This window comes from Eleutherodactylus coqui, chromosome 10, assembly GCF_035609145.1.
Source record: "Eleutherodactylus coqui strain aEleCoq1 chromosome 10, aEleCoq1.hap1, whole genome shotgun sequence".
NCBI lineage: Eukaryota > Metazoa > Chordata > Amphibia > Anura > Eleutherodactylidae > Eleutherodactylus > Eleutherodactylus coqui.
The window spans coordinates 140,149,274-140,171,830 of record NC_089846.1 but is presented as its reverse complement, the minus strand read 5'-3'; the positions used below and the strand labels follow the sequence as shown (position 1 = coordinate 140,171,830).

The following is a 22,557-nucleotide window of genomic DNA, read 5'->3' as shown; positions in this document are numbered from 1 at the left end:
ATCAATCTAAGGCTAGATCTGCACTATTGGTGCGGATTTTACCTCTGATCCACAACAGACTGCACCCTCTAGATTGGAAGGGTGAAATCAGCTGCAAATCCGCACCAAAATCCACCATATGTGAACATACCCCAAATCTCTCAGGCATAGAAATACCATGTGTGTGTCAGTTACTTGATGACTGATGCCTCCATTACTGCTCAACACAAAGATCCCATTAGGACTTTAAGCCAGTCTGACTCCTGGCATCTTTAAACATGGTGGTAAAGCAATTGAGGGGGGGGGGGGGGGGGGGGGGGGAAGAGTTACAATTAAGGGCAAAATAGGAAAAGGGAGGCAAGTGCGGAAATGGAGGAAGGGGTTTATGGGTTTGGGGAACCTCCATCCTGCATGATGGGCACTTTGTGGCATCTATGTTGCCCACAATACATGATAAATGTGCGGCTGCACACAAAGAGGAGGAGCTTAGGGATTTTTCATTCAGGGATTTTTCTTCTTACAGGAAGGCGAAGAGTGTTCACTTAAATTTTAGTAACCCGACGCTCACATTTGGCATCAGCTTTGCCATTTTTGTAATATAAATGGTCTGGAGAGTTAGTGTTCTATTAAAAGTAATCAGCCATCAAACTGCCGACTTAATTATACAGATTGTAGACTCCAATGGGAATACGGGGGAAATTCTAGTAAAGTCTGTAAGCAATACAGAAACTACTCAGACTTTGGAGTGAGTAAAATCAGAGCTGCCCTGTGTGCCAAGAAGCAACCTGAATAACTGAGCTGTTGCTTCACAATATATGGCGCAGCAAAAATTGCATTTTTTATGGTTTTAGTGTTAATAAAGCCATTTAAAATTTTTTGAAACTCAGTTTAAGCAAAAAAAAACCCCAAAACACTGGTGTAAACTGAATGTAGGCCATTGTGTTGTAAAAGAAAGCTTTAAATAAATATATGAGCAAACGTTTGAAGCGCACATTTGGCCTCTTTCACACTTTACAATGAAGCCACGACTGCCATGTTGGATCTGTTTTTAAAGGAGTTACCGAAACCTTAACCATAAGACTTTTGCTGCAGACTGCCCTTCCATAAACCCACAGAAAGCTCATAACGGAAGTCTAAAGTGAACCCTTCGCCGTGTAAAGTCACCTGATGTGGAAGTTTTGTACATTGACATTCTTATAAGGCGCAGTCTTCCTCTGACACCAGAGCAATAATCCTTCCTTTGCAGAAGTTTCTGTGGAGAGAAAAGAAGGAAAAAAGTTAGGCACAAGAGGGAAACAGGCAATGGATGAGAAAAGTAATATAAAAAACAAACAAAAAAAAAAAAGCCAACTTTAACAGTAGTTACCTTCCACAGAAATATCCTGAATGGCAAAGCGAAGGATAATGGTCCAGATCATTCCTAAAGTCATTTTTGCATTTCCATCCACAATTTCTGGAAGGAAAAAAAAAATAATTAAAAAGTCAAACAGGATTGTCCAATTTTAAATCATTTATCAATTCTTAGGGTAAGCCATTCTCACTGCGGTGGCCTGATTAAGGCCTCCTTCCCACGAACGGATTTCCGCCGCGTAATAGCTCAGGGCACACAGTGCGGAATTCCGCACCGTGAAATCTCCCGCCCTCACCCGCGGCATGCTCTATTTGCCGCGGGTGTACGCACCGACGGCTTCCATTGCAGTCAATGGAAGCCGCCCGTTCACGCTATCTCCCGCTGTAACAAAGCGGAAGCTAGCGTGAAAACGCTTTCCCTCCTACCGCCGCCGTGTCACATGAAACGGCCGGCCGCGTCATGTGACGCGGTGGGCGTGTCGTGACGCGGTGGGTGGGGAAGCGTCATGCGGGAGCGAAGACTAACGATCCGCTAGTAAGTATGGGGTCTCTGGGGGGCGCCGTGATGGGCTTTGCCGCGGAATATTCCGCGGCGGAGCCCGTCACGCTCGTGTGAAGCCGGCCTTAGGCTGGCGTCCGTTCATAGCGTGATCCGCGATGATAAACTGCATGCCGGTCATACTTGAAACTCTTTGCATAGGATAACTATGGAAAGTGCAGGCCGATGTACACAAGCGGGACAACAGCGATTTTTCGCTCGCGTTTAAAAATCATGGCATGCAGTCATTCTCCGTGATGAATCTATCATAATAGGACCTTAAAATGATCTCCCATGGTGGAAATCCGCTCGTGAGAAGCTGCTCTGCCCGTGGACAGGCAGCCTTAGTATTACAGGCAGAGTTCCCAATGAAGTGACTAGGAACTCCACATGTAATACCAAGTCAGGCCACCGAAGTGAGAATGGAACTGTGTGCTTCCTGTGCGACAGTCCACCGCGCTAATCTACTACCTATTGCCTATCCAGACAATAGATGATCAATAGTTTAAAACTGAACAACCCCTTTAACAGCGTTCAAACCAATACAACACCAATGTTGAAGGATAAAAGATTCTGCCCACCTTCAGCTCCAATGGAGACCAGCTTCACTCCTTTACTTGCAATGAAATCCAACGCTTTATTGACATTATTGATCTTATGAACCCTCATTTTTCCCCGCTCGGGTTTGGGAAGACGCTCTCCTACAAAAAAAAAAAAAAAAAAAGAGAAAAATAAATAAATTAAGTCATGTAATAAACACTTTATTGCATGCCTTACGCCCGTCCACCGCTCTAGTGACGCCAAAACTCACCTGAAATAACTTCCAGCAGTAACATAAGTTTTAAGCCATCTCTGAAGTCCTCATCTATATTCTCAATCTGAGTGCCAGCCTTCCTCAGGTGAGAGTTACACCAAGCCGTGAACGTCTGCAGACAGAAGTAACAGATCAATGATCAGGTAGATCTACAGTACTAAGAGATTAAGCCTATTATATACTACCGCTAGAGGCCGCACCGTCCTGTAATAAAAACCGCAGGAAATACAGCGAAAGACGGCGGAGCGGGAAGATGACATTCCTATACATAATTACACAACTGATCAGGTCGCTTTGGAGGTTAAAGTAAAACTACATCTAAGAATAGACAAAGATAGCACTTCAATGAGGAGGTTCAGGGACACTTGCAGACATGGCAACAACGTCCATACATGTGATTAACCATTGTGAAAGAGCTGCACATGTACAGGCGATAGCGAGGCTATAGAGGTACAACACTCATCTAAGGAGGAAAGATTAGAGAATCATTGTTACGTACGGCTAAAGGCCCATTTACACGCAACGATTATCGCTCAAAATTTGTTCAAACTACTGCAAATGAGTGATAATCATTGCGTGTAAACGCGGCCATTGCGCACTTTTCATCTGAACGATGATTTTAAGGGGAGCAAAAAAATCCATCGTTCAGCCGCAGAGAGATAAAATATCTCTCAATAGACCTCATGCTGTGTTCTCCGAAGGAGTTGGGAGATTACATTGTACTCTGCCAGAAGCCCCGATGAGAGCAATGCAGCTGTGTGCAGAGCCCAGCCCACACCCTGGATTCTGCAAACAGATCCTGGAGGCCCTTTTACATGCAAATGAAGATAATGGACACTAATACTTTATGCAAAATGATCGCTAAAACTTTCAATCTTTTAATTGTCTGAAAGATTATCTTTGCGTGTAAATGGGCCTTTAGGCTACATGGTGAATTTAGCCAAGATTGCAGCACTGCACTGGCTACAATCACAATTAATGAAAGTGAATGAATAAAGGAAAGCGAATTTGGTCAGGCAGAAATCCAGCAGGCTTGGATTTCTGCCGACTGCTTACAGGGACGCCATTCATTTTCATTACTTACAATGTTACAGTGCGACGCTGCGATCTTTGGCCCTGCAACCAAAATCACGGTGTAGTCTAAGGCCAATCACAGCTCGCTTTTCACAGTGATTTGGGTGGCGTTTAAACCGCTACACTAAAAACATGGTACAACGCCTACATTGATTTCAAGGGGGCTGCGCAAACTTCGCAGTGGTTATTTGAGCACCGTCTGCTTTATTTTCGTGCGTTTTAACGCACCTAATATCACCTCTTACAATGATGGCGTGAGCTAAAAATGCTGTCAAAACACAATAGAATGAGGTAAACCGCCATGGTTTCGAACACAGCATTTTGGTAATGCATGTGCGAGTGCGGGCTTAGGACTTCAAATGGTAAATCCCAGAGAACCCATTTACAAGCTTCCATCAGATAAGAGACATCAATTAGTTGAAGTCCGCCACTCAGGATCAGCTGATTGCAGGGCCCACGGTCGGTGCAGACAGCGCTGTCCGTATTGCAGCAGCCCAGTTTGGTACTGCAGGCACAGAACTCCCCAATTACCAATGGTAAGAGTTTGAAAGAACCCCTTTAAAAGTCAAAAATCATGTTTAACCCAAAATGCCTGAGAAGATGGAAGTCAATATTATGACCCATGGACTTCAGCTAGGGTATAGCTTGTCTATGAAGATCTATAGTAGTTCAGCTTTTTATTTTCCTGTTCTAAGCCTGAACAATCATGGGAGCAAAAAATCTGGACTAGTCCCATGACTCAATTACCACCAGACATACTCCAGTGACTATAAATGGGGTCAGTTTGGCATCTGGTATTTTCAGCATGCTGAGCTATGACGCAGGTGGAAAAAACAGCCATAAAAAAGGTACCTTTACAAGGAGTAATTCTTGCCTGAATAATCACTGAAAACAGCAAATTTGGGCAATAGTTGTGTGTACATGGCCACTGACAAGGTACCCAGAAAGAAATTCCCAACTTATCGGAGTCTCTTGGTTTTTAGCTTGCCTTAAGACCTACCAACCGTCGGACTGCCTGTTCAGGCCATCTATGAACTGCCTGTTGGAGGTGGAGGGACAAAAGTTCTGTCATTTAGAGACTGGAGATGGAGCGCGTCTCTTGTTCTTGTGTAAAAGCTCAGGGGCAATGAGTTCTGTGTCAAGGCCCATTTAGACGGGACGAGTGTCGGGCAAACAATGCCCGCCCCTTGTCCCCGCACACGCCCTCGCTCTGCTGTACAAGAGCTAGTACAGCTGGCTCACGGCAGGAGGGCTGCAGGAGATTTGTCTCTGTGCTCCCTTAAGCCCCCTGTGCACGGACGATGCGGGAGCCGCTAGCGAATCTCCGCCGGTCAGCCCCATCTAATAGATAGGCTGACCGCGGAGAATCGGGGCAAGTCGCAGCATGCTGCGAGCGGACAATCGCAATGATTCTGCACTCGTGGACAAGTGCCGGAGCTTTAAATAGCAATGCTATGTGAAGTGTCGGCCGGCGTGATTGGGCGTGAATAAACTGCCATGGACAGAGGGCCTTACCCCCCTCCATTGACATAACATAGCGGCCGTTCAATACTGAATGGCTGCTATTTACACTGAGCGATCAGCTCATAGTCCATTGTTTATGCTGCAGGCTCAGTTACGCCTCCTATGCAGGCCGACACTCACCCCGTCTACATGGGCCCTAACGGTACCTTTGTTTTCAGCGATAACGCACAGTTTTTAGGCAGCGTACACTCATAGGAGTTTGGATGCATTGTTTTATAAGCTAGTTCGTCAGATATGACATTGTGCTCTGTCTGGGGTGGGTCACCCAGCAACAGACTACCTTTACTCCATGCCATAAATGCTCAGAAGGAATGTCACAGTGAAGTACTGAGTAAATTATTACCCCAGACCCTCGGCCAGGAGAATGAATGATTCACAGTATGGTGCAAAGCAAAAAGGGAGTAGAAAAGGTCTTTGGAATCCGTGTGTCACATGGAATGTAACATGGCACCACCCAAGACATGCCAGCTGGGCACAACCAGGGGGTGTTCTCCACCATCTCACAAGACCTCTAGTAAGAACAATGTTTCTGGGTCATTGCCTGGGCACCCCCTACCCCCACACTGAGTCACGGCTCCTGAAATAGGCACACAATTATCGCTCACAGCCATCCTTGCAAATACAATGCATTCACAGCTTAACCCCTGTGTGCCAGCTTCCAATACAGAAACGGGCATTTACCAGATTTTTAAAGAAACATTTGCACGCAGCCCATGTTCAGAACAATTTTCTTGTCCAACAGAAGTGACGTTTCAGCTCTTCACGCAGCGATGAGGTGGCGCCAAGTGTCTTCAGGTTTCGCATTGCAGCAATGGTTGGGTTAAGGTGTAAATAACTTTAATTACAAAACCTCTTCCACCAACTCCCTCTGTTGCGTAGAGCGGCACACCCCTTGATTGCATTAATACGGTGTGGGTGAGGACATCCTTGGATGCGGCACCTGTTACAGCACCGGCTTACTCATACCACGCTGGCAAATTCTTTCACCTGTGGATCAGAAATTTCCATTGTTCTATTACAGACAGCCTGTCCTCCTAACTGGGAGCCGTGCCCAGCAGGAGCACACAAATAGTCCAATTCCTCACATTTCTGCACCTTCCAGGTTTCACAAGGAGGATAAGGGTGTCCTTGAGAAGGGGGCAGGTGAGGTGTTTGGAATGTGAACCGGCTGCAGCAGCAGGCACTTCCCCCTATGTACACACCCTGCACGCTCTATGCAATGACTTGCCCGCTGCTCCTTACTGACTGCCACACCTAATGTGCGAGCTTGTTTAGCTTGCAGGACCCTCTGTGGTGCTGCACCATCACAACACTACAGAAGCAAGGTGGTCTTATATGGCAGATGCTGAGGAGGCCGTTCAGGATGCCACAATTTATAAGAGGAATAACAGAGAAAAGCCTTTTAAGCGCCCACCTGATACATGACGCGCCCACCTGATACATGACGCGCCCACCTGATACATGACGCTTTCATACAGGCAGATACATCGTTGGCTCGTTCAGCCTTTAAAATTCACTGTATAGGCGAATGCATGGGACTGAACGAGCGCCATTTAAATCGAACGATACGTGAACGGGCCAACGATGATTTTTATGGCTGCATAAAGTGCACAAACGAAAAGTGATTATCGGTCGGTCGGCGGCTTGTGTTTAGGGCGATCGATTGTTTGCCGCTCATTTGAACGATAATCGTTCCATCTAAAAGCACCTCTAACAGTTCAATCCTTGGTTTCCTTTAGGGCAAACCCACATCAAAAACTGGACCTGCCATTACTGTCGCACGCGGATTTGAAACAAGCGCCACATTGACTGGGAATCCATGCTGTAATCTAAGAATTTGTGGCAAATCCATATCAATTCACTACATCAAATCAGTGACAATATTCTGCCATGTGAACATCCGCTTGAGTCAAGGGCCATTTAGACGGGACGAATGTCTGGCAAACGATGCCCGCCCCTTGTCCCCGCACACTCGCTCTCGGGCTGCAGGGAGCTAGTATCGCTGGCTCACAGTGGGGCGGCTGGAGGAGATTCTCTCCTCGCTCTCCACAGTCCCTCTCCATTGCCTTAACATAGCGGCCGTTCAGTATTGAACAGCCGCTATTTACACTGAGCGATCAGCTCATACTCCATCGTTTATGCTGCATAAACAATTCTCAAATTGTAAGCCAATCATGTCTGTACAGTCAGTGGACGGCCCAGACCACCTCTGCCACCCGCACTCCATGCTATGGAGGGTTATTACTGCGAGATCTGGAGACAGACGGCCGCTCTGGATCCGCAGCAAAAATCTGCCAGTGTGCATTAGGCCTAAATCTATGTGGGCATTAGGAGTTTTACCACCACAACTTCTGGAATGCCCTTTGGTTTCACCGGCTCCAAACTGGGGACTGGTTGCCTTTTAAAGGCCATACCAAAAAGAAGGAAAAAAAATCCTCATTGATACCGATATTTATAACCCTAAAATACGTGTGATAACCAAAGGGGGGGGGCACATGTATGCAGCGCTATTTTTCCTCACCAAAATCTGACACTTCAGTGGAACCTATTAGTCATTAGGTCAGTCCAGCGCCGCCGCTGTGAGCAGGAAGCTAGTTACAGTACACAGCGGGCACGCTGAATACAAATTGTGTTAGAGACAGACAATTTCCAAACAGGTAAAGGGCCCATTCACATCTCCGGAGGGTCTGTTCTAAGCAGATCTACGGTAGCAGAAAATCCCAGACTAAATGGTCGGCTTCGCGAAAACGCAGTTGGAGCCCAGTATAGTCAATAGGATTGGTTCGGCTCCGGTGGTTCCAGCGTTTTGTTTCTGGTCTCCAAGGACATAAACAAGTGAAAATCAGCCAGAACCCAAGCTGCAGATATGAATGGGGTTTTATATGTAGATCTAATCATACAACAGTGTGGACCACCCTGATCCCCCCTCATCTCAGCTCATTCAGATTCCTACAACATGAGATATGGCGTAGTTAATGAAGGGCATTAAGGATATGTTACATGTGCCCCCCCCTCCCCCCCGCCTGCATAACATGCAAAATACACCCCCAAAATCTAGAATGAGCCCTTTATCTACACTAGGCTCCCCACTCAATGCTAAACTGCAATAAACTCAGACCCGTGTGTAAAGCCCTGCAGGAATAGAAGGACCGTTCAGTCCCATAAGAAAGCAGACACATCTTTGGGAGACTTCACATCAGGGACCTAAAATGCACTAAGCTACTCAGACCTTTAAAGTGTCAAACTAGGGCTGGTTTAACCCAAAAGCCACCAGTTGTGATTGCAGAAAAGCATCCTGCAGACCCGGCACATAGCACGGACCTTACAGCCCATTTCTGGTGGCATGGCGTTGAGTAAGCCAGTACCAGGTAAGGAGGTGCCGAGTAAAATGCATGAGGCCAGCTGATCCCCACCCTTCCTGCCGCAGGCTAACCAGCGAGGCTGGCATTAGCTCAGCCTGGAGGAATGTGGCACAGGCAAGTCGTGAAATCAGTCATTCATCTGAACAAGGAGGGGGAGAAGATTCCCATGAATGTGGCATCAAAGCTCCTGCTTGTAAACCTAAACTCATTACTGATGTGCGCTCGGGCTGGACAAACAGTTGCATTTTGATGGGAGGGGGTGAGGGGGACAAAAGGGACACTAACATATTCCATAGTCGCGTTTATGAATGGGAGCGAGGACTCCGAAGAAACAAGCAGCATGAGAAATGCAAGCTCTTCTGCACCGCCGCCGATATAAAGAGGCCTGCGAACCTTTTACGAGAGGCAATGTGGCATCTGTGCGCTATAAAATATGAAGATAGAAGGTGCGGCAGGAAGTCCGAGCGCCCGTCATACGAAAACCCTACTTCATCCCCAGCATTTTATCATTCGGAAGGTAGAGGCAAGGCAGGAAGTCAGCAAGTTCACACAGGTCAAGTTATTAGCTTCATGGACGAGGACGGCCAGCAGAGAGTCACACTGGGTCTATGGGGGCCTTTTTTTGGACTAGTTGAACACAGAAGCAGAAAGCAGTTTTCCCGGAGAATGATGTAGTGCTTCCTGGCTGGGACGGCATCCAGTAAACATGCAGATCGGGACAGAATCAAGCTGAATAGTCAACGACACAAGGAATGTTAAACATACGGGACAGGAAGGCCAGGAATGTGCAGGGACAGCGCTACGCCACAAGATCTAGTCCGTGGCCCCTACATTTACACCAGTAATAGTCGGGTCTCCTACACGTTTAACCCCGTATAATCCCACAATGGGAAATGGCTGAAGTCAGGTCTCTATAGTCTGCAGACTGTTTAAGAGGTGTTGAAATAAACCACCATTTGCAAGCACCCCCCCCCCCCCCCCCCCCCGGGTCCAGCAGACACACGTAGCGCCACCCCCCCCCCCCCCCCAGGTCCTCCAGCAGCCACACGTAGCACCCCCCCCCCCCCCCCCTGGTCCAGCAGACACAGATTTCCTGCTCTGAGCATTTCCGCTGTAATGTGCTCACAGTTAGCAAACTTTAAAAACACTGAAAAAAAAAAGCAACTTCTTGCCAGGACACTCGTGAATTCCATTTTAGACCAAAAACAAGAGGCAGATTTTAGCGTTCCGGAAACACGAGGGATTACCATGAACAGACGGAAACTATGCATCAAATACATACTTGGCGCTGGTAACAGGTAAAGGCTAACGCAGGCAGACACATTGGAGACGTCTGTAGACTCTCCAGAAACATTAGGGGAGAGAACTGGGGGAGAAGAGGAAAGGGCTGGAGAAGCAAGAGGATCAATTTCTTCAAGCAAGGAGGCTGTTAAGTGAAAATCCACCTCATTTACGGGCACCCTTACAAGTAGTTATTGCAGCAGTGGACATCCATCGCGGGGCGGCACAGGGACGAGTCAACTCCACGAGACGCCCAAAAACCTAGCAAGTACGGACTCCCTAAAATCCACCGCTTCCCAGGGTACAAAACAGGGACACGGTTTCTTGCTGCTCAATAAGGTTGGGACCAAATGGTGACTTCAGTTACTAAAACTTCATTTTGATGAACAACCAGTTTGCCGCTTACTGTGACCAAAAGCGAAGGAAACTCCCAACCGGCACTGCAAGTTATGATGGCAATGCCATATGCACCGTGCAAACAAATCTAAGGCCTCCCTTACATACATTGCAAAAGGTGCCGGCATTTAACATCTCATCACTGATGAGCGCTATAGGCTCAAAAATAGGACATACCCCGCTGGAAAATCGCCACATCCGAGCGGCTGTGTGAGAGGATCCATTGAAAACAATGGGAGCCACTGGCAACATTTGTCACTGTTCTGAAAGCGCAGCACTAAACGCTGTAAAATGCGGTGTGTGAGGGAGGCCCCACAGGCTTGGATTCTTTGTGACGGCCATTTCATGGTCGCATCAGCTCACAATGCTGTCCTTCTGTCAGGTAAATGTGATACCACATTGCAACATTGTGATCTTCATGCTAGCCAACTAAAGTTGCCATGTACCCTTTTACTCGTACACTTATGCAAACTTTTCAAACAATTTGCCTTAATGATAGACAATGTGATAACTAGCAAAAGCGCAAGTATCTAAAATGCATAAATCATTTTTAAAGTGCTAGCCACTAGGGGGTCTCATTGCTTAGTTTACTGTCCACTGCCTGTTGTCATGTGATGCCGGTCTATAATGTGATTGTTCTCAGCAAGAGAAACGACGTAATCTTGTAGATATGATACCTTTTAATGGCTAACAAAAATACATGATGTAATAATAGCGAGCTTTCGTACCAACGCAGGGTTCTTCTTCCGGCTTAAATGGATTGGATCTGAAGAGGCATGCATATTTATACACACTTATAACATACATACTTATGACAAGGCACTATGACAAGGCCGGTCTATAACAAGTACATAGGAGACAACAGGAAATAGATGCCCATCTATAACACGATATAGGAGACTAAGCAGCTCAGAGAACAGATACAGCTTAGGCCAAATGCATACGGGCGGAAATTCCGCGGTTGGATTTCCTGCAGAGTTTCCCCCCGTGCCCGCTGCCATAGGATTGCATTAGATAATGCAATCTTATGCAGACAGCCGCAATTTGACTGCATGAAAACTCACGCTGTAAACAAATCATGGCATGTCCTATTTGTGCGAGCCTCGCAGAAGCCCACACAAAAGTCACTGGTGGCGCGCCGCCTCTGTTCTGCACATGTGCGACAGCTAAAGCAGAGCAAGACGCCGGGAGGGGGTGAGCGCTGGGTCACTACAGGGGTACAGCTCGCATCCCGCTGCAAGAATTCTCATAGCGGGATATGACTGAGGCCTGCAGAGAGGAAAATGACGATAAGTGCAGGAGACAAGCGACAATGGTTAAAAATGGTGTTATCCCTTATGTACACAGACATGGCGGAATATTCTCAAGTCAGGTACGCTTTAATTACAGTTCTACTGGCAGCGAGGAGTGCCCGCTTGACAGACTCCCAGCTATGAGACAGTTCCAAGAACAGCCTTTCCGGGCTAAAGGAAGCAAGGATGGGGGTGGGACAAAAAGCAAACAAAAACCCCCCACCTCCATGCGATGAAGACGCGGCAGGGCCAAGGCTGCAGGGCCATGCTACTATTAGCATGCGAACCTCCATGCGATGAAGACGCGGCAGGGCCAAGGCTGCAGGGCCATGCTACGATTAGCGTGCAACAGCTTTCTCTTAACTCGACAAAAGGACCTTCTATCTGCCTCCCAGCAATCACTGAACAGGAAGTTGCTTAAAGCCGAGCTGCCTGTTTACGCCGAGGAAAAATTGGCTCACTAGTCTTTTTTAGTAAGCTGAAACAGAGCCTATTGAGCGATTCATCACTTAGGACAACTATAAGGCCCCGGGCAACGGCCGTAACGGCATATCGCTAGTGATAGGAGCAGAGCTGTCAGGCTCACCGCAGAGAATCGCGGCATGCCATGATTTGAATCCCGCGAGTGGAGAATCGCTATGGTTCTCCGCTCGTGGACAGGAGGCTTCGCTATGGAAAGCGTGCACTGCGTTACTCGCAGCCGGATTATCGCCGTGGGGAACGCCATGAACCATCGCCCGTGGGCAGGAGGCCCAACTGAAAAGCTTTTGTTTGAGCAATTTTTCAGCCAACTGTTGACCCGTGTAAATCCACCTCTGGTCTCTCCAACTGACTCAGGGGCCACATGTGGCTGCCACCTCTTCCTGTATCTGCAGGTCCTTTTAGACAGGCAGACCAATTGCCCGCATGAGGACTAATCAGACACAAGTCGATCAGTATAGATTTATGAAATAGGCTACATCTAGGAAGATCGCCCCCAAAGAAACAGCCGCCTGAACAACTTTGGCTGTTTTCACATCTGCGTTAGAGATTCCACTTTCCCGCTCTGTTCGGGGAGCAGCAGAGGGGGAACCCTGTGGGAACATGGTTCAGTTTCTGGATGGAACAGCACCGGGTCGGCCCCATTTACTATAATTGGTTCTGCCCAGCTTTTGGATGGAAGAAAAAAAATGCAGCATGCAACGCTTTTCCTTCCGGCATTTTCTGCCGCAGATGTGAACCACCCTTACTACCTGTTCATGCAGTTATTAGTTTGGCTTTATCTGCAACACATGCGCCCCGTTTACAAGAGGGGATGTTCTGCTGACAGGAGGATTGGCTCATTTGTTGGATGATCACAAGCATATTTGCATGGGGAAAGGTCTGGAACAAGCCATATAAAAAGGGCCGGTGGGTGGGCCACTATAATCAGCTCCGCTCTCTTCACTTCAATGGGACCACCAGAAATAGACCGTCTCCAGCAGTGAACAGAGCGGTGTCTTCAGGACGTGCCATGGCTGCATTACAGGCAAAGGCAGTGGTGAGACAACGCCTTTAGGTTAGTGGGCAATGGGGTAAAGGAGGAGCTAGTGTTGGACACCGGGCAATCCATGCTGGCATCACAATCAGCCATGTTCTAGGGTAACAAGCCTCGTCCTTTGTTCCTGGGGAGGTGTCTGGCAGCAGCTTATCCCCTAAAGCAATTAGCATTCACAGCTGGTTGATGCAAGTTGGCATGTATATGGGCGTCTAGGCTCACAGCTACGGAGCTCTACAGGAGCAAGCTGATTTTTTACATTTTGTCAACAAACATGAACATCCATGAAAGTCAACCAGCACAATAAATTAGGTACCGATAGAAAAACGTCTCGCCTTCATTGCGCTGACCGACCCCTGGGAATCAGCGCACTCATCACATGAGCCAGAGACAAAATGCTTCTGCAAACCGAACAGATCAGGATGCAAAACCAGATATTTATCAGGAACCAAGGCGCCTAATACTCGCGGTTTCACACATTTATAAAATTACCCTAGTCTGCAGAAGCATCCTGCACCCCCCGTGCCCACACTATCCTGATAGCAATACACTTTAGTAGCATGCATGTATATACAGACACGGGCGTCCAGGCAGAGACCACAAGACACCGGCCCCCGGGCTGCATCCCAACCGCAGCTTTACATCACCACTTCCTGTCCCGACGAGATACACCAGTAAGTGTTGCAGACCTTAGTGCGCAGTGTTGTACTCTGCAGGGCACGGACACCATTTATACCCAGGTTTATGCAAACAGTTACAAGCCCTTTTCACCACAATGGCTTCTCGTAAACTGGTTTAGCAGCAGCATTATACATACTGGTGTACAACATCTTCGGCTGAAAGCTGGAAAACTAGTATAACTGGGTGCACAAGTTAGGAGGGTGCCTGGGGTAAACAGTCCAGCACATACAGAATAAAAGTGGTCATGGTGGGGGTAAACACACACGTCTTAGGCCTCCTGCACACGGACAGATTTGCACTGCGAAATCTGGAGCGGGATTTCGCCTCTGGATTCTGCAGCAAATCCAGCCCGTAGAATGCTATGAGAAAAGGCAATTTCCTGCCCACGAGTGTAAATACATTGTGATTTTCAGCTTGCTGGGGAGAAATCGCAGCCTGCTGCAATTTCGTGCGGGCTATGCACGGTCGGCTTCCATTGAAACCAATAGCTGTCTGCCCTGTGGCCATTCTGCAATCATCGCAGAATGGTCCCATGAGCCCTCTGTACTGCGCATGTGCATCAGCCGGCACATCAGCAGCAGAGAAGACGGTGGAGAGGTAGGCTGGTGGTCACCGGACTGACCTTTGGATGCAGGGTCCCCACCCTCCAGTGTGCAGGCGGACTCAGTTTGGGATCATTTTCATTTGCTTAAATAATGAATTTGCAGAGTCATAAGTGAAGGAGACATTGGTGGAGGCCACTAGAGGAGACATGTGGTAGTACAAGACACCCATTCGTTATCCTCTCCGGAGTGTGAGCGCCAATAGCTTGATACCTATGGAAGAAGGGGGTGCCCAAAGCAACATACCCCCTTTTTTGACCTAATCAGCATATGGGCATGAGTGGTTTTAAGGGAATAACTTCTTTAAAGAAAGTGGACACCATATTCCAGCTGACAATCTGCAGGCAAGTTATAGGGCCGGAGGAGCTGGGCAGATTGTTATATGCTTTTATGGGGATTAACTTGTACTTTATTCATTTATATCGCTGCACATTCTGAGCTGAACAGTCCAATGGGCGGAGCTAGCAGTGACTGCCAGGCTACCCCTGCACGTACAATCATACACAGATAGCTGTCAATTACTGATAGCTCCACCCACTGGACTGCAGCTCAGAATGTGCAGAGGGATAAAAGAATTTTCCATGAAAAATACACTTGCTTGGCTCGTCCAGCTCTACATTACCTTTAAAGCAAACTATTGTGCTTTCCTGTTGTCAATCTGGGCAGAGAGGGAAAAAAAAAATGTTTTCTATGGGACTGATGACAGTTTAAAAGAAAGTCTGTCCTTTATTTCCCATACTAAGCCTCCAAGGCCATTTACATACATTTGGAGGTTAGCAGCAGCTCATTCATAAACTGCAGGTCCTGCAAGGCCAGTAAAGATTCTTTAAAAGCAAAAGGATACAGCCACGTATCGCTGTGACAGACTTAACAAATGTGGTAGGTAGGCAATGAACCTCATTCATCTGCAAGGTTTGTCTTTATCACCGTGAACGCACACATACAAGACATCAAATCTGCCACTTAGGATTTATTTACAAATGCAAACATAACTGCTGAACCAAACAAGCCAAATTCTAGGCATATTGGAGATACTGCATCATGGTCTTCCTATAAGGAAAGGAAAAAGCAGAGTGAGCCTGCCACCAGCATGGGGTGCGGGTCTGTTGTGTTGTCTGCTAACATCTCAATAGTCTTTTCTGAAGGCACCGCTGGTGATGAATGGACTGACACGGCTCGGCCCAAAAGAATTCTCCCTTCCCTGTAAACAGGCAGGCTGTCACAATGTTATCCAATGTTGTTAGCCTTCACCACCCTCGGACACCCCAAAGGCTCCAGCCAGCCATGGTTTCCGGTTTTGCGCTGCTTCTTTCACAGGGGGTCATCACTACAGAAGTGTAATATCTCCTTGCATTGTTCATCCTGATGAATGCAGCTTTTAATCATGTCAGAAGTGAAAGTTTTGCACTTAAAGTGTGAGAAGCCGCTTTTAATTTGCACATTGAAAATAGTTTGGTTTTTTTTGCAAAAGGGAAGCAGAATATGAAGCCAGGACATCTACATTCATCTCAAACACGGCCGGCTCAGCTTCATGACCCAACATTTTTCTTTGCAGACAGTAATACTAAGGGTGGATTGGCACAGGATGACCCATCGGGTGCAGATGCCCAGCGATAATCATTACTGTGCCTTTACACAGGAACAATCGTCTGTCAGTGGAAGCCTCCATTCACGGTAAGCAGGCAGTTCATAAGGGAAAGATTGCCTGTTTATATGGGCGGATCCGTTGTTCAGTTTCTCATTCATCGTTCAGTCCAGGCATGCATTCACACTGAGCGATAATCGTTCAGATTCCCTTGAATTAGCGAGAATCTGTAAGATTTGTCCATGTAAAATCCCTTAACTAATTCCCCAGTAACGCATTTTTTTCCCGCTGTTGAATATTGGGGGTACCAGTCTCTTCAGGTTTAAAATCCATAGTAATGACATCCAGTGGCCACCACTAGCTCTTGAGGCAGTCACAGTTATGTCATCACACTGAATGGTAAACCATGAGTCAGCGACTGATCAAGAATGGTGGCAAGAAGTGGGTGGATTTGTATTTCAGGCACCTATGGACGTAGCAAATGTTAACTTGACAATTAAATGGGTTATTCCCCCCCGGGTTATCCCCCCCCCCCTACCCCCCCCCCCCCCTAGAGTCAATGGGATAATCATCTTGTTTTGCCAACGGGTGCAAAAACAGCCGATTTGCCAGTGTCCCGAGCGGCGGGCACTAGTTTAATAACCATTTATGACCTAGCTTGAGGATAGATCAATGAAAATTGCCTTGAAAACCCCTTAAGGACTAAATTTAAACTTTTTTTTTTTACTTTAAGAAAAAAAACTAACAAAAAACCTATACAAATATCTCGTAGCGAGTGTATCGTGCCGAGGCACATGCCAGCACAGACCATCTCTTCATTCTTTTAGGATCTCATAAAACAATCCTATTTAAATCTGCTGGAATTCCAGAACCAGTGTTTAGGCAACATGACAGCGGGCACTCAAGATTTGCCATATTTGGGATTGCAGAACAGGAGATTTTTAGAAACATTTGTGACTCTCGTCCATTAGTAGCAGGTTGAAAAAGCAACATTAATCCTGAAAGCGGAATGAGTGATGTGCGGTATCACATACACGTGTGTGAGAATACGAGGGAGGGGGCAGTGTGAGAAAGAATTTCCTCATCCCAAAATTCAAAAGTTCGCAAATGCCTAATAAGGATAAAGAATGAGGAGAATTCCCATCGCTTGATCCTACTGGACAAATCCTATTAAGCAGCTGCTCCAGGAAATGTGAGCAAGGAGGGCAGTATCTGTAGGAAACAGGAGTCATTCGCAGACCAAACATGGCCGAGGATGCTCTCCACTCACAAACATTGTTCCCGAGACGCCTTCCGGTCAGATCTTTCATGTGAACAGCTCAGACCACAAGAGGTTTGCAGAGAGCTGTGCTGGAGGCACGCGGCAGTCCCCATGTACCTGATCCTTACAAGCTCATTAAGCATGAAGGCATAGCTAGAGGTAGTGCTGGCAGTGGCATCAGCCCATCCATAGGGCAATGTAGCCAGGCTCTCCTTAGCCCACATCACAATACTCTGGACTGACGTATGAAATAGATTGCTGAAGATATGGAAATTGACAATCATACAGCCCCCCCCCCCCCCCCCCCAATAGTGGTTTGACTGGGATCTGCCGCTCTGGACATTAACTTGATCAGCTGTTTGGGCCCCACTGTCACACAAAACACAGTATGAAGTAGAAGCCGATAGTTCGGACCCCTATATAGTAACTGGTATTTGCAGGTGCAGCTACCTTAAAAAAGAAAAAAAAAAAAAAAAGCACTGAGCCTGCAGTTACCAGCACCAGCCACTAAACAGGGGTGGGGCTATCTGCTTCCACTTTGTACCCTGTTAGTTTGTGGCACTTAGTGATCAGCCAACAGCTGATCGGTCAGGATCTCAAACAGCGAACCCCTGCTGATCAGCTACTGACGATCTATCCTAACAATAGTTCAATTGTCTACAGAACCCCTTTAACTTTAAGGACGCTTTCACGCATATAAAAAATAAATAAAATATCTACATTAAAGTCTGAGACTTTAAATGCAGGTTTTGACATTAAATTGTTGCAGATTTGCAAAGGGTGAGATCTGCTAAATTTCACATCAAAACGCACGTGCCAGATGTGGCCATGTCCATTTTTGTCATGTGAGAAAGCATCCCAAAATGCCCAAGAGCAGAAATAAACACTCAATGATCCCAAATATTTAGTGTCAAAACATCTGCATGATAAGAAACCACTTAGAGGCCAATATAAAGCGACAGGGGAATCTCACGGCCTGTGAAGGGCACTTGGCCGTCAGGTTGCATCTGGGTGGTGACCAGTATGGATGCCATTACAGCTCCCACAAAGGGTGTCAGTTCTTCCAAATATCTGAATTGCAGATCGGAATGACTAAGCAGAACGGACATTCAACAGTCATTCATGATCTCATAAAACTGCACTTTCGATTTGAATGTAGATTACTTGCCAGTCAAAGTTTCTAACATACTCAGTTTGACAGACTTATGTGCCTTACAAGTTCGATACACTGTAATCCCAGACTGCCATGTATATTCTCTACAGAGATACAAACTGCACAACATAAGCCAAGGAGTGTTCAGATGATGTGGATGGTTAGAAAAAAAGAAGTTGGCAAGCAACAGGCTGCTGACAGGGGCCCTTGAAAGCAATCAGCGTGTTTATCTGGGACTTAAAGTAAGGAAGCTCCAACTTCCGGATTGCACACAGCCCCTTTGAGACAGGATGGGGAGGGGGTGCATTTGCATGGATTGCTCTAAGGACAAGACAAAGGCCGTACATCTCACCAGCCAATAGGGTACAATTGAACGAGGCCACCTATGTGATTTGCATTGCAAAGAGTGCCCTGCTCCTGAATATCCTAGAGATCGCTGTTTACAGAGCAGCGCTTTCATGCCAGTGTTTGCATCACCATCTCAACTGGCTCAAGACTGTTACACCCCACAAACAAGCCCTGGTGCGGATCCCTAAAGCCCAGCCCTCTAAACAGGTCTGTTCCACATGAGGAGACACTAACTGAAATATCTGCAAGCCCAGACCTGCAAGGAGCTCCTCTACTATGGAGTGCATGCTGGCTGTAGTACTACTGGAGCTCAGACTCCACATACAGTATGACAGCAGCTCACAAGATAAGCTCATGTGAAAGCACTTTTCCAATGCACACTGCTTCTGGCACATTTACTGCAGTCACTTTCTATTACTCCATGAGATATGATGCAGAACACAGTAGAGGGGAGGTGCGCAGCCTGGAGAGACATCCCACTCCCCCAAATCACACACTAATTGGACTGTACTGAAAGCCGCTGAATGCACACAAAGCTCCTTTACTCCATGCTGGCACAATCCTGCTTTTATTACACATTCCAACTTCCCAACATTAACACTGGGAAAAAAAATAAAAATACATGTCCCAGTTACGGGACAAGTTCGGGCAGGGTACTTTATAGATGTGACGGCAAGTCATGCAAACTCAATTGCTTACACAGGATGCTTGGTCATTTAGAGATTTAACCCCCCCCCACCCCCACCCGCTGCAAACCTCACTTGGGGGCCTGCGGAAGTCTGTAGAAGTAATGAGTTCACTTTGAGAGTCAATGTCGAAAATATGATAGAAGTGCTTGAAAAAGGATCCCTTTCTGGCCCATGTACAGGTGGAGAAGAGCAAAGAGCTGACACTTCACAAGACCGGCAGGATGTTAAAACCACATGTTATAGAGCTCCTCTGCAGACTTTGTATCTATTACTGATGGTTTCCCTAGGAAACCACAAGAAATTTTGAATCCACTTTATTGATTGAATGATTGCAATCTATGTATACCTGCAACTCTAGAGTTAAAATGAGGGGGGAAGGAAAAAGGGCTTCAAAAAGTTTCAGAATACGTTCACATCAGCGTCAGAGGTGCCATTCGGAGCCTTGGTGACAGATTTTCATGAAATCTCAGACGTAGTAGTACGGCACGGGGCACTTTTGCGTTCATGAAAGTGGCAACCGCCAGACAGAAGCCGAACAGACTCACTTATAGTCAATCAGATCTGATTTGGAAACTTCGGTTCCCATTACAAGACTGATTTGCTCAGACAGTGGATGCCAGTTTCTGCATGGCTAACCTGCGGATTTCTATGCAGAATTGAAAACAATTCTGTTGTAAATTGTAAGAGGACCAGAGGGTTGGGAAGCACGACATGGGAACCTATAGAAGGGCAGACTGCAGCTCTCCGTTTCCTTAGGAATCATAAGTCTGCTTACCAGTGTCTTGGAAGCTGCCAAGAATCTGAACTTCGTTGCAGAACTGATCCCATAACCCCGCAGGCGAGCAGGAGCCATTATTCAATACCACCCGCATTTTAGGGAATGCCATTTCACTGCAGAGCCTACCACAATGCCCTCTGTGAGAGGTAGCAGCATGAAGCCATGTCTGGCCGTGCGAGCAGATCTCTCGTTTTACCACATATACACATTCTAGTCCAGGGGAAATGTGTAACCGTGATACAGATCAGCTTTAAAAGGTGTGAGTCAAGTATACACAGGGCCATATGTGATGTGAGAAGAGCAAGAAAGTCACACTACCTGTCTTAGGGGAGAGGCCCAGAGAACACTGACATGTCCTTACTTGGTAAAAAGAGCAAGAATGACATTGAGAAAGCAGAATCCACCCCTATTTATATTCAGAAACCATATTTACATACACAACCAACAGGCTGCAACATAATATCAGCCGAGGCCGGAGCTGGGGAAGACATTCTGTAGCTCCCATATACTTTATTTCATCCGATTACTCGGAGGTGCAGCAGACCTCCATCTGCAGCCTATCAAAGCTGCAGCAGACAGACCTGCCGATGGGTGGTCCTGCTTCAAGGCTTTGTTCACACGTTCATCTTTCCTCATGCAGTGTGAGGGAAGTCACCGCAATATGCAGGAGTGCAGCTAGTGCCACAGATCATGAGGCAGTTTACAGGCAAACATCGTTTAGCTGCATGCAATATGAAAACCAGACTTGTAGTTGACTCGTCACTCAGCACCAGATTAGTAGAGAAGTGGTTTTCAGCTCATTAGTCAAGTTTACTTTTACACCAAGGAGATCTAAAAGGATACCAGTTACTGAGCTAGGCCTTGTTCTCATGATCACTGGGGGTCCCAGCAATCTGCCCCCCACCAGATACTTTTACCCTTTCTTGTGGTGGCGCATTAAGCCTTTAATACTCCTCTGAATTGTAATTGGGGTAGGAGAGGGGTAAAGAATACTGAACCCCCTGCTGATTGGACAGCCTACAGCGATACGTGTACCCCTTCCAGCTCTGTTCATTGGCTCTGATCACAGCCCAGGTGGGGACAGGCATATACAGAATGTAATTTACAAGTATTATGTAGCTGACAGATGAACCAAAGTAAGTGGGGTCCCGGGTTCCCTTTTGGGATCGGCCTCTGCACAGTGAGGAATCTGCCACGGAGTGTCTGCATTGCAAAATCCACACCATTTGGTGCAAAATCCACCCTCTCATTTGAAGAGGTGGGACCCACACTACAAATCTGCTGCCGCTCATTGACATGCTGTGGATTTAGGTTCTGCACAGCACAAAAATGACATTTTGAAAATCTCGTTCACATCGCTGTTACTGTCAATGATGCAGTTTCCTTAAAGGGGTTGTCCCGCGGCAGCAAGTGGGGTTATACACTTCTGTATGGCCATATTAATGCACTTTGTAATATACATCGTGCATTAAATATGAGCCATACAGAAGTTATTCACTTACCTTCCCTGCGCTGGCGTCCCCGTCTCCATGGCTCCGTCTAACTTCAGCGTCTAATCGCCCAATTAGACGCGCTTGTGCAGAAGGGTCTTCTGCCTTCGGGTCTGTCCGGCAGCAACGGCGTTCTGGCTCCGCCCCCTTCTACGCATCATCGTGTAGCTCCGCCCCGTCACGTGTGCCAATTCCAGCCTCCTGATTGGATGGAATAGGCACACGTGATGGGGCGGAGCTACGAGATGCCGCGTAGAAGGGGGCGGAGCCAGAACGCCGCTCGTGCCAGACCGAGCCGAAGGCAGAAGACCCTTCTGCGCAAGCGCGTCTAATCGGGCAATTAGATGCTGAAGTTAGACGGAGCCATGGAGACGGGGACGCCAGCGCAGGGAAGGTAAGTGAATAACTTCTGTATGGCTCATATTTAATGCACGATGTATATTACAAAGTGCATTAATATGGCCATACAGAAGTGCTTACCCCCACTTGCTTTCGCGAGACAACCCCTTTAAGCGACAATCATCACCCAAATTAACCGCGGGAAACAGTGAATTTGGGTGACAATAGTCTCATGTACACATGGTCGATGACAGGGCACTGAGTGACAACTTGCTCACTTTTTGGAGTCTCTTGGTTTTTAACAGAACTAAAAACCAAGTGACTTAATGTGCATGAAGGTGGGCGGCCTGGAATAATCTCTGGCGCACTCCAGCTCTGTTTACAGAATGGCTACCGCTACTGTGTAAATTATTGGATGATTGGCGATTCTTATGTGCCCGACCATTATACTCCCTCCAGTCCAATCCTGCCAATGATATGCCTACACTAACTAGCTGTAATGTTA

General features: G+C 47.1%; 1 protein-coding gene across 2 annotated transcripts in view; it reads right to left on the bottom strand.

The window, feature by feature from the left end:
- ACTN4 (actinin alpha 4) overlaps positions 1-22,557 on the bottom strand; it is a 49,015-nt gene that overhangs the window by 13,104 nt on the left and 13,354 nt on the right. For both annotated transcript variants that reach the window (XM_066581939.1, XM_066581938.1), the window contains exons 2-5: positions 2,679-2,793; positions 2,449-2,568; positions 1,346-1,432; positions 1,144-1,231 (exon numbers count right to left, since the gene is read on the bottom strand). In XM_066581939.1, coding sequence (XP_066438036.1) covers positions 1,144-1,231; positions 1,346-1,432; positions 2,449-2,568; positions 2,679-2,793 — 410 coding nt within the window. The remainder of the gene's footprint in view (positions 1-1,143; positions 1,232-1,345; positions 1,433-2,448; positions 2,569-2,678; positions 2,794-22,557) is intronic.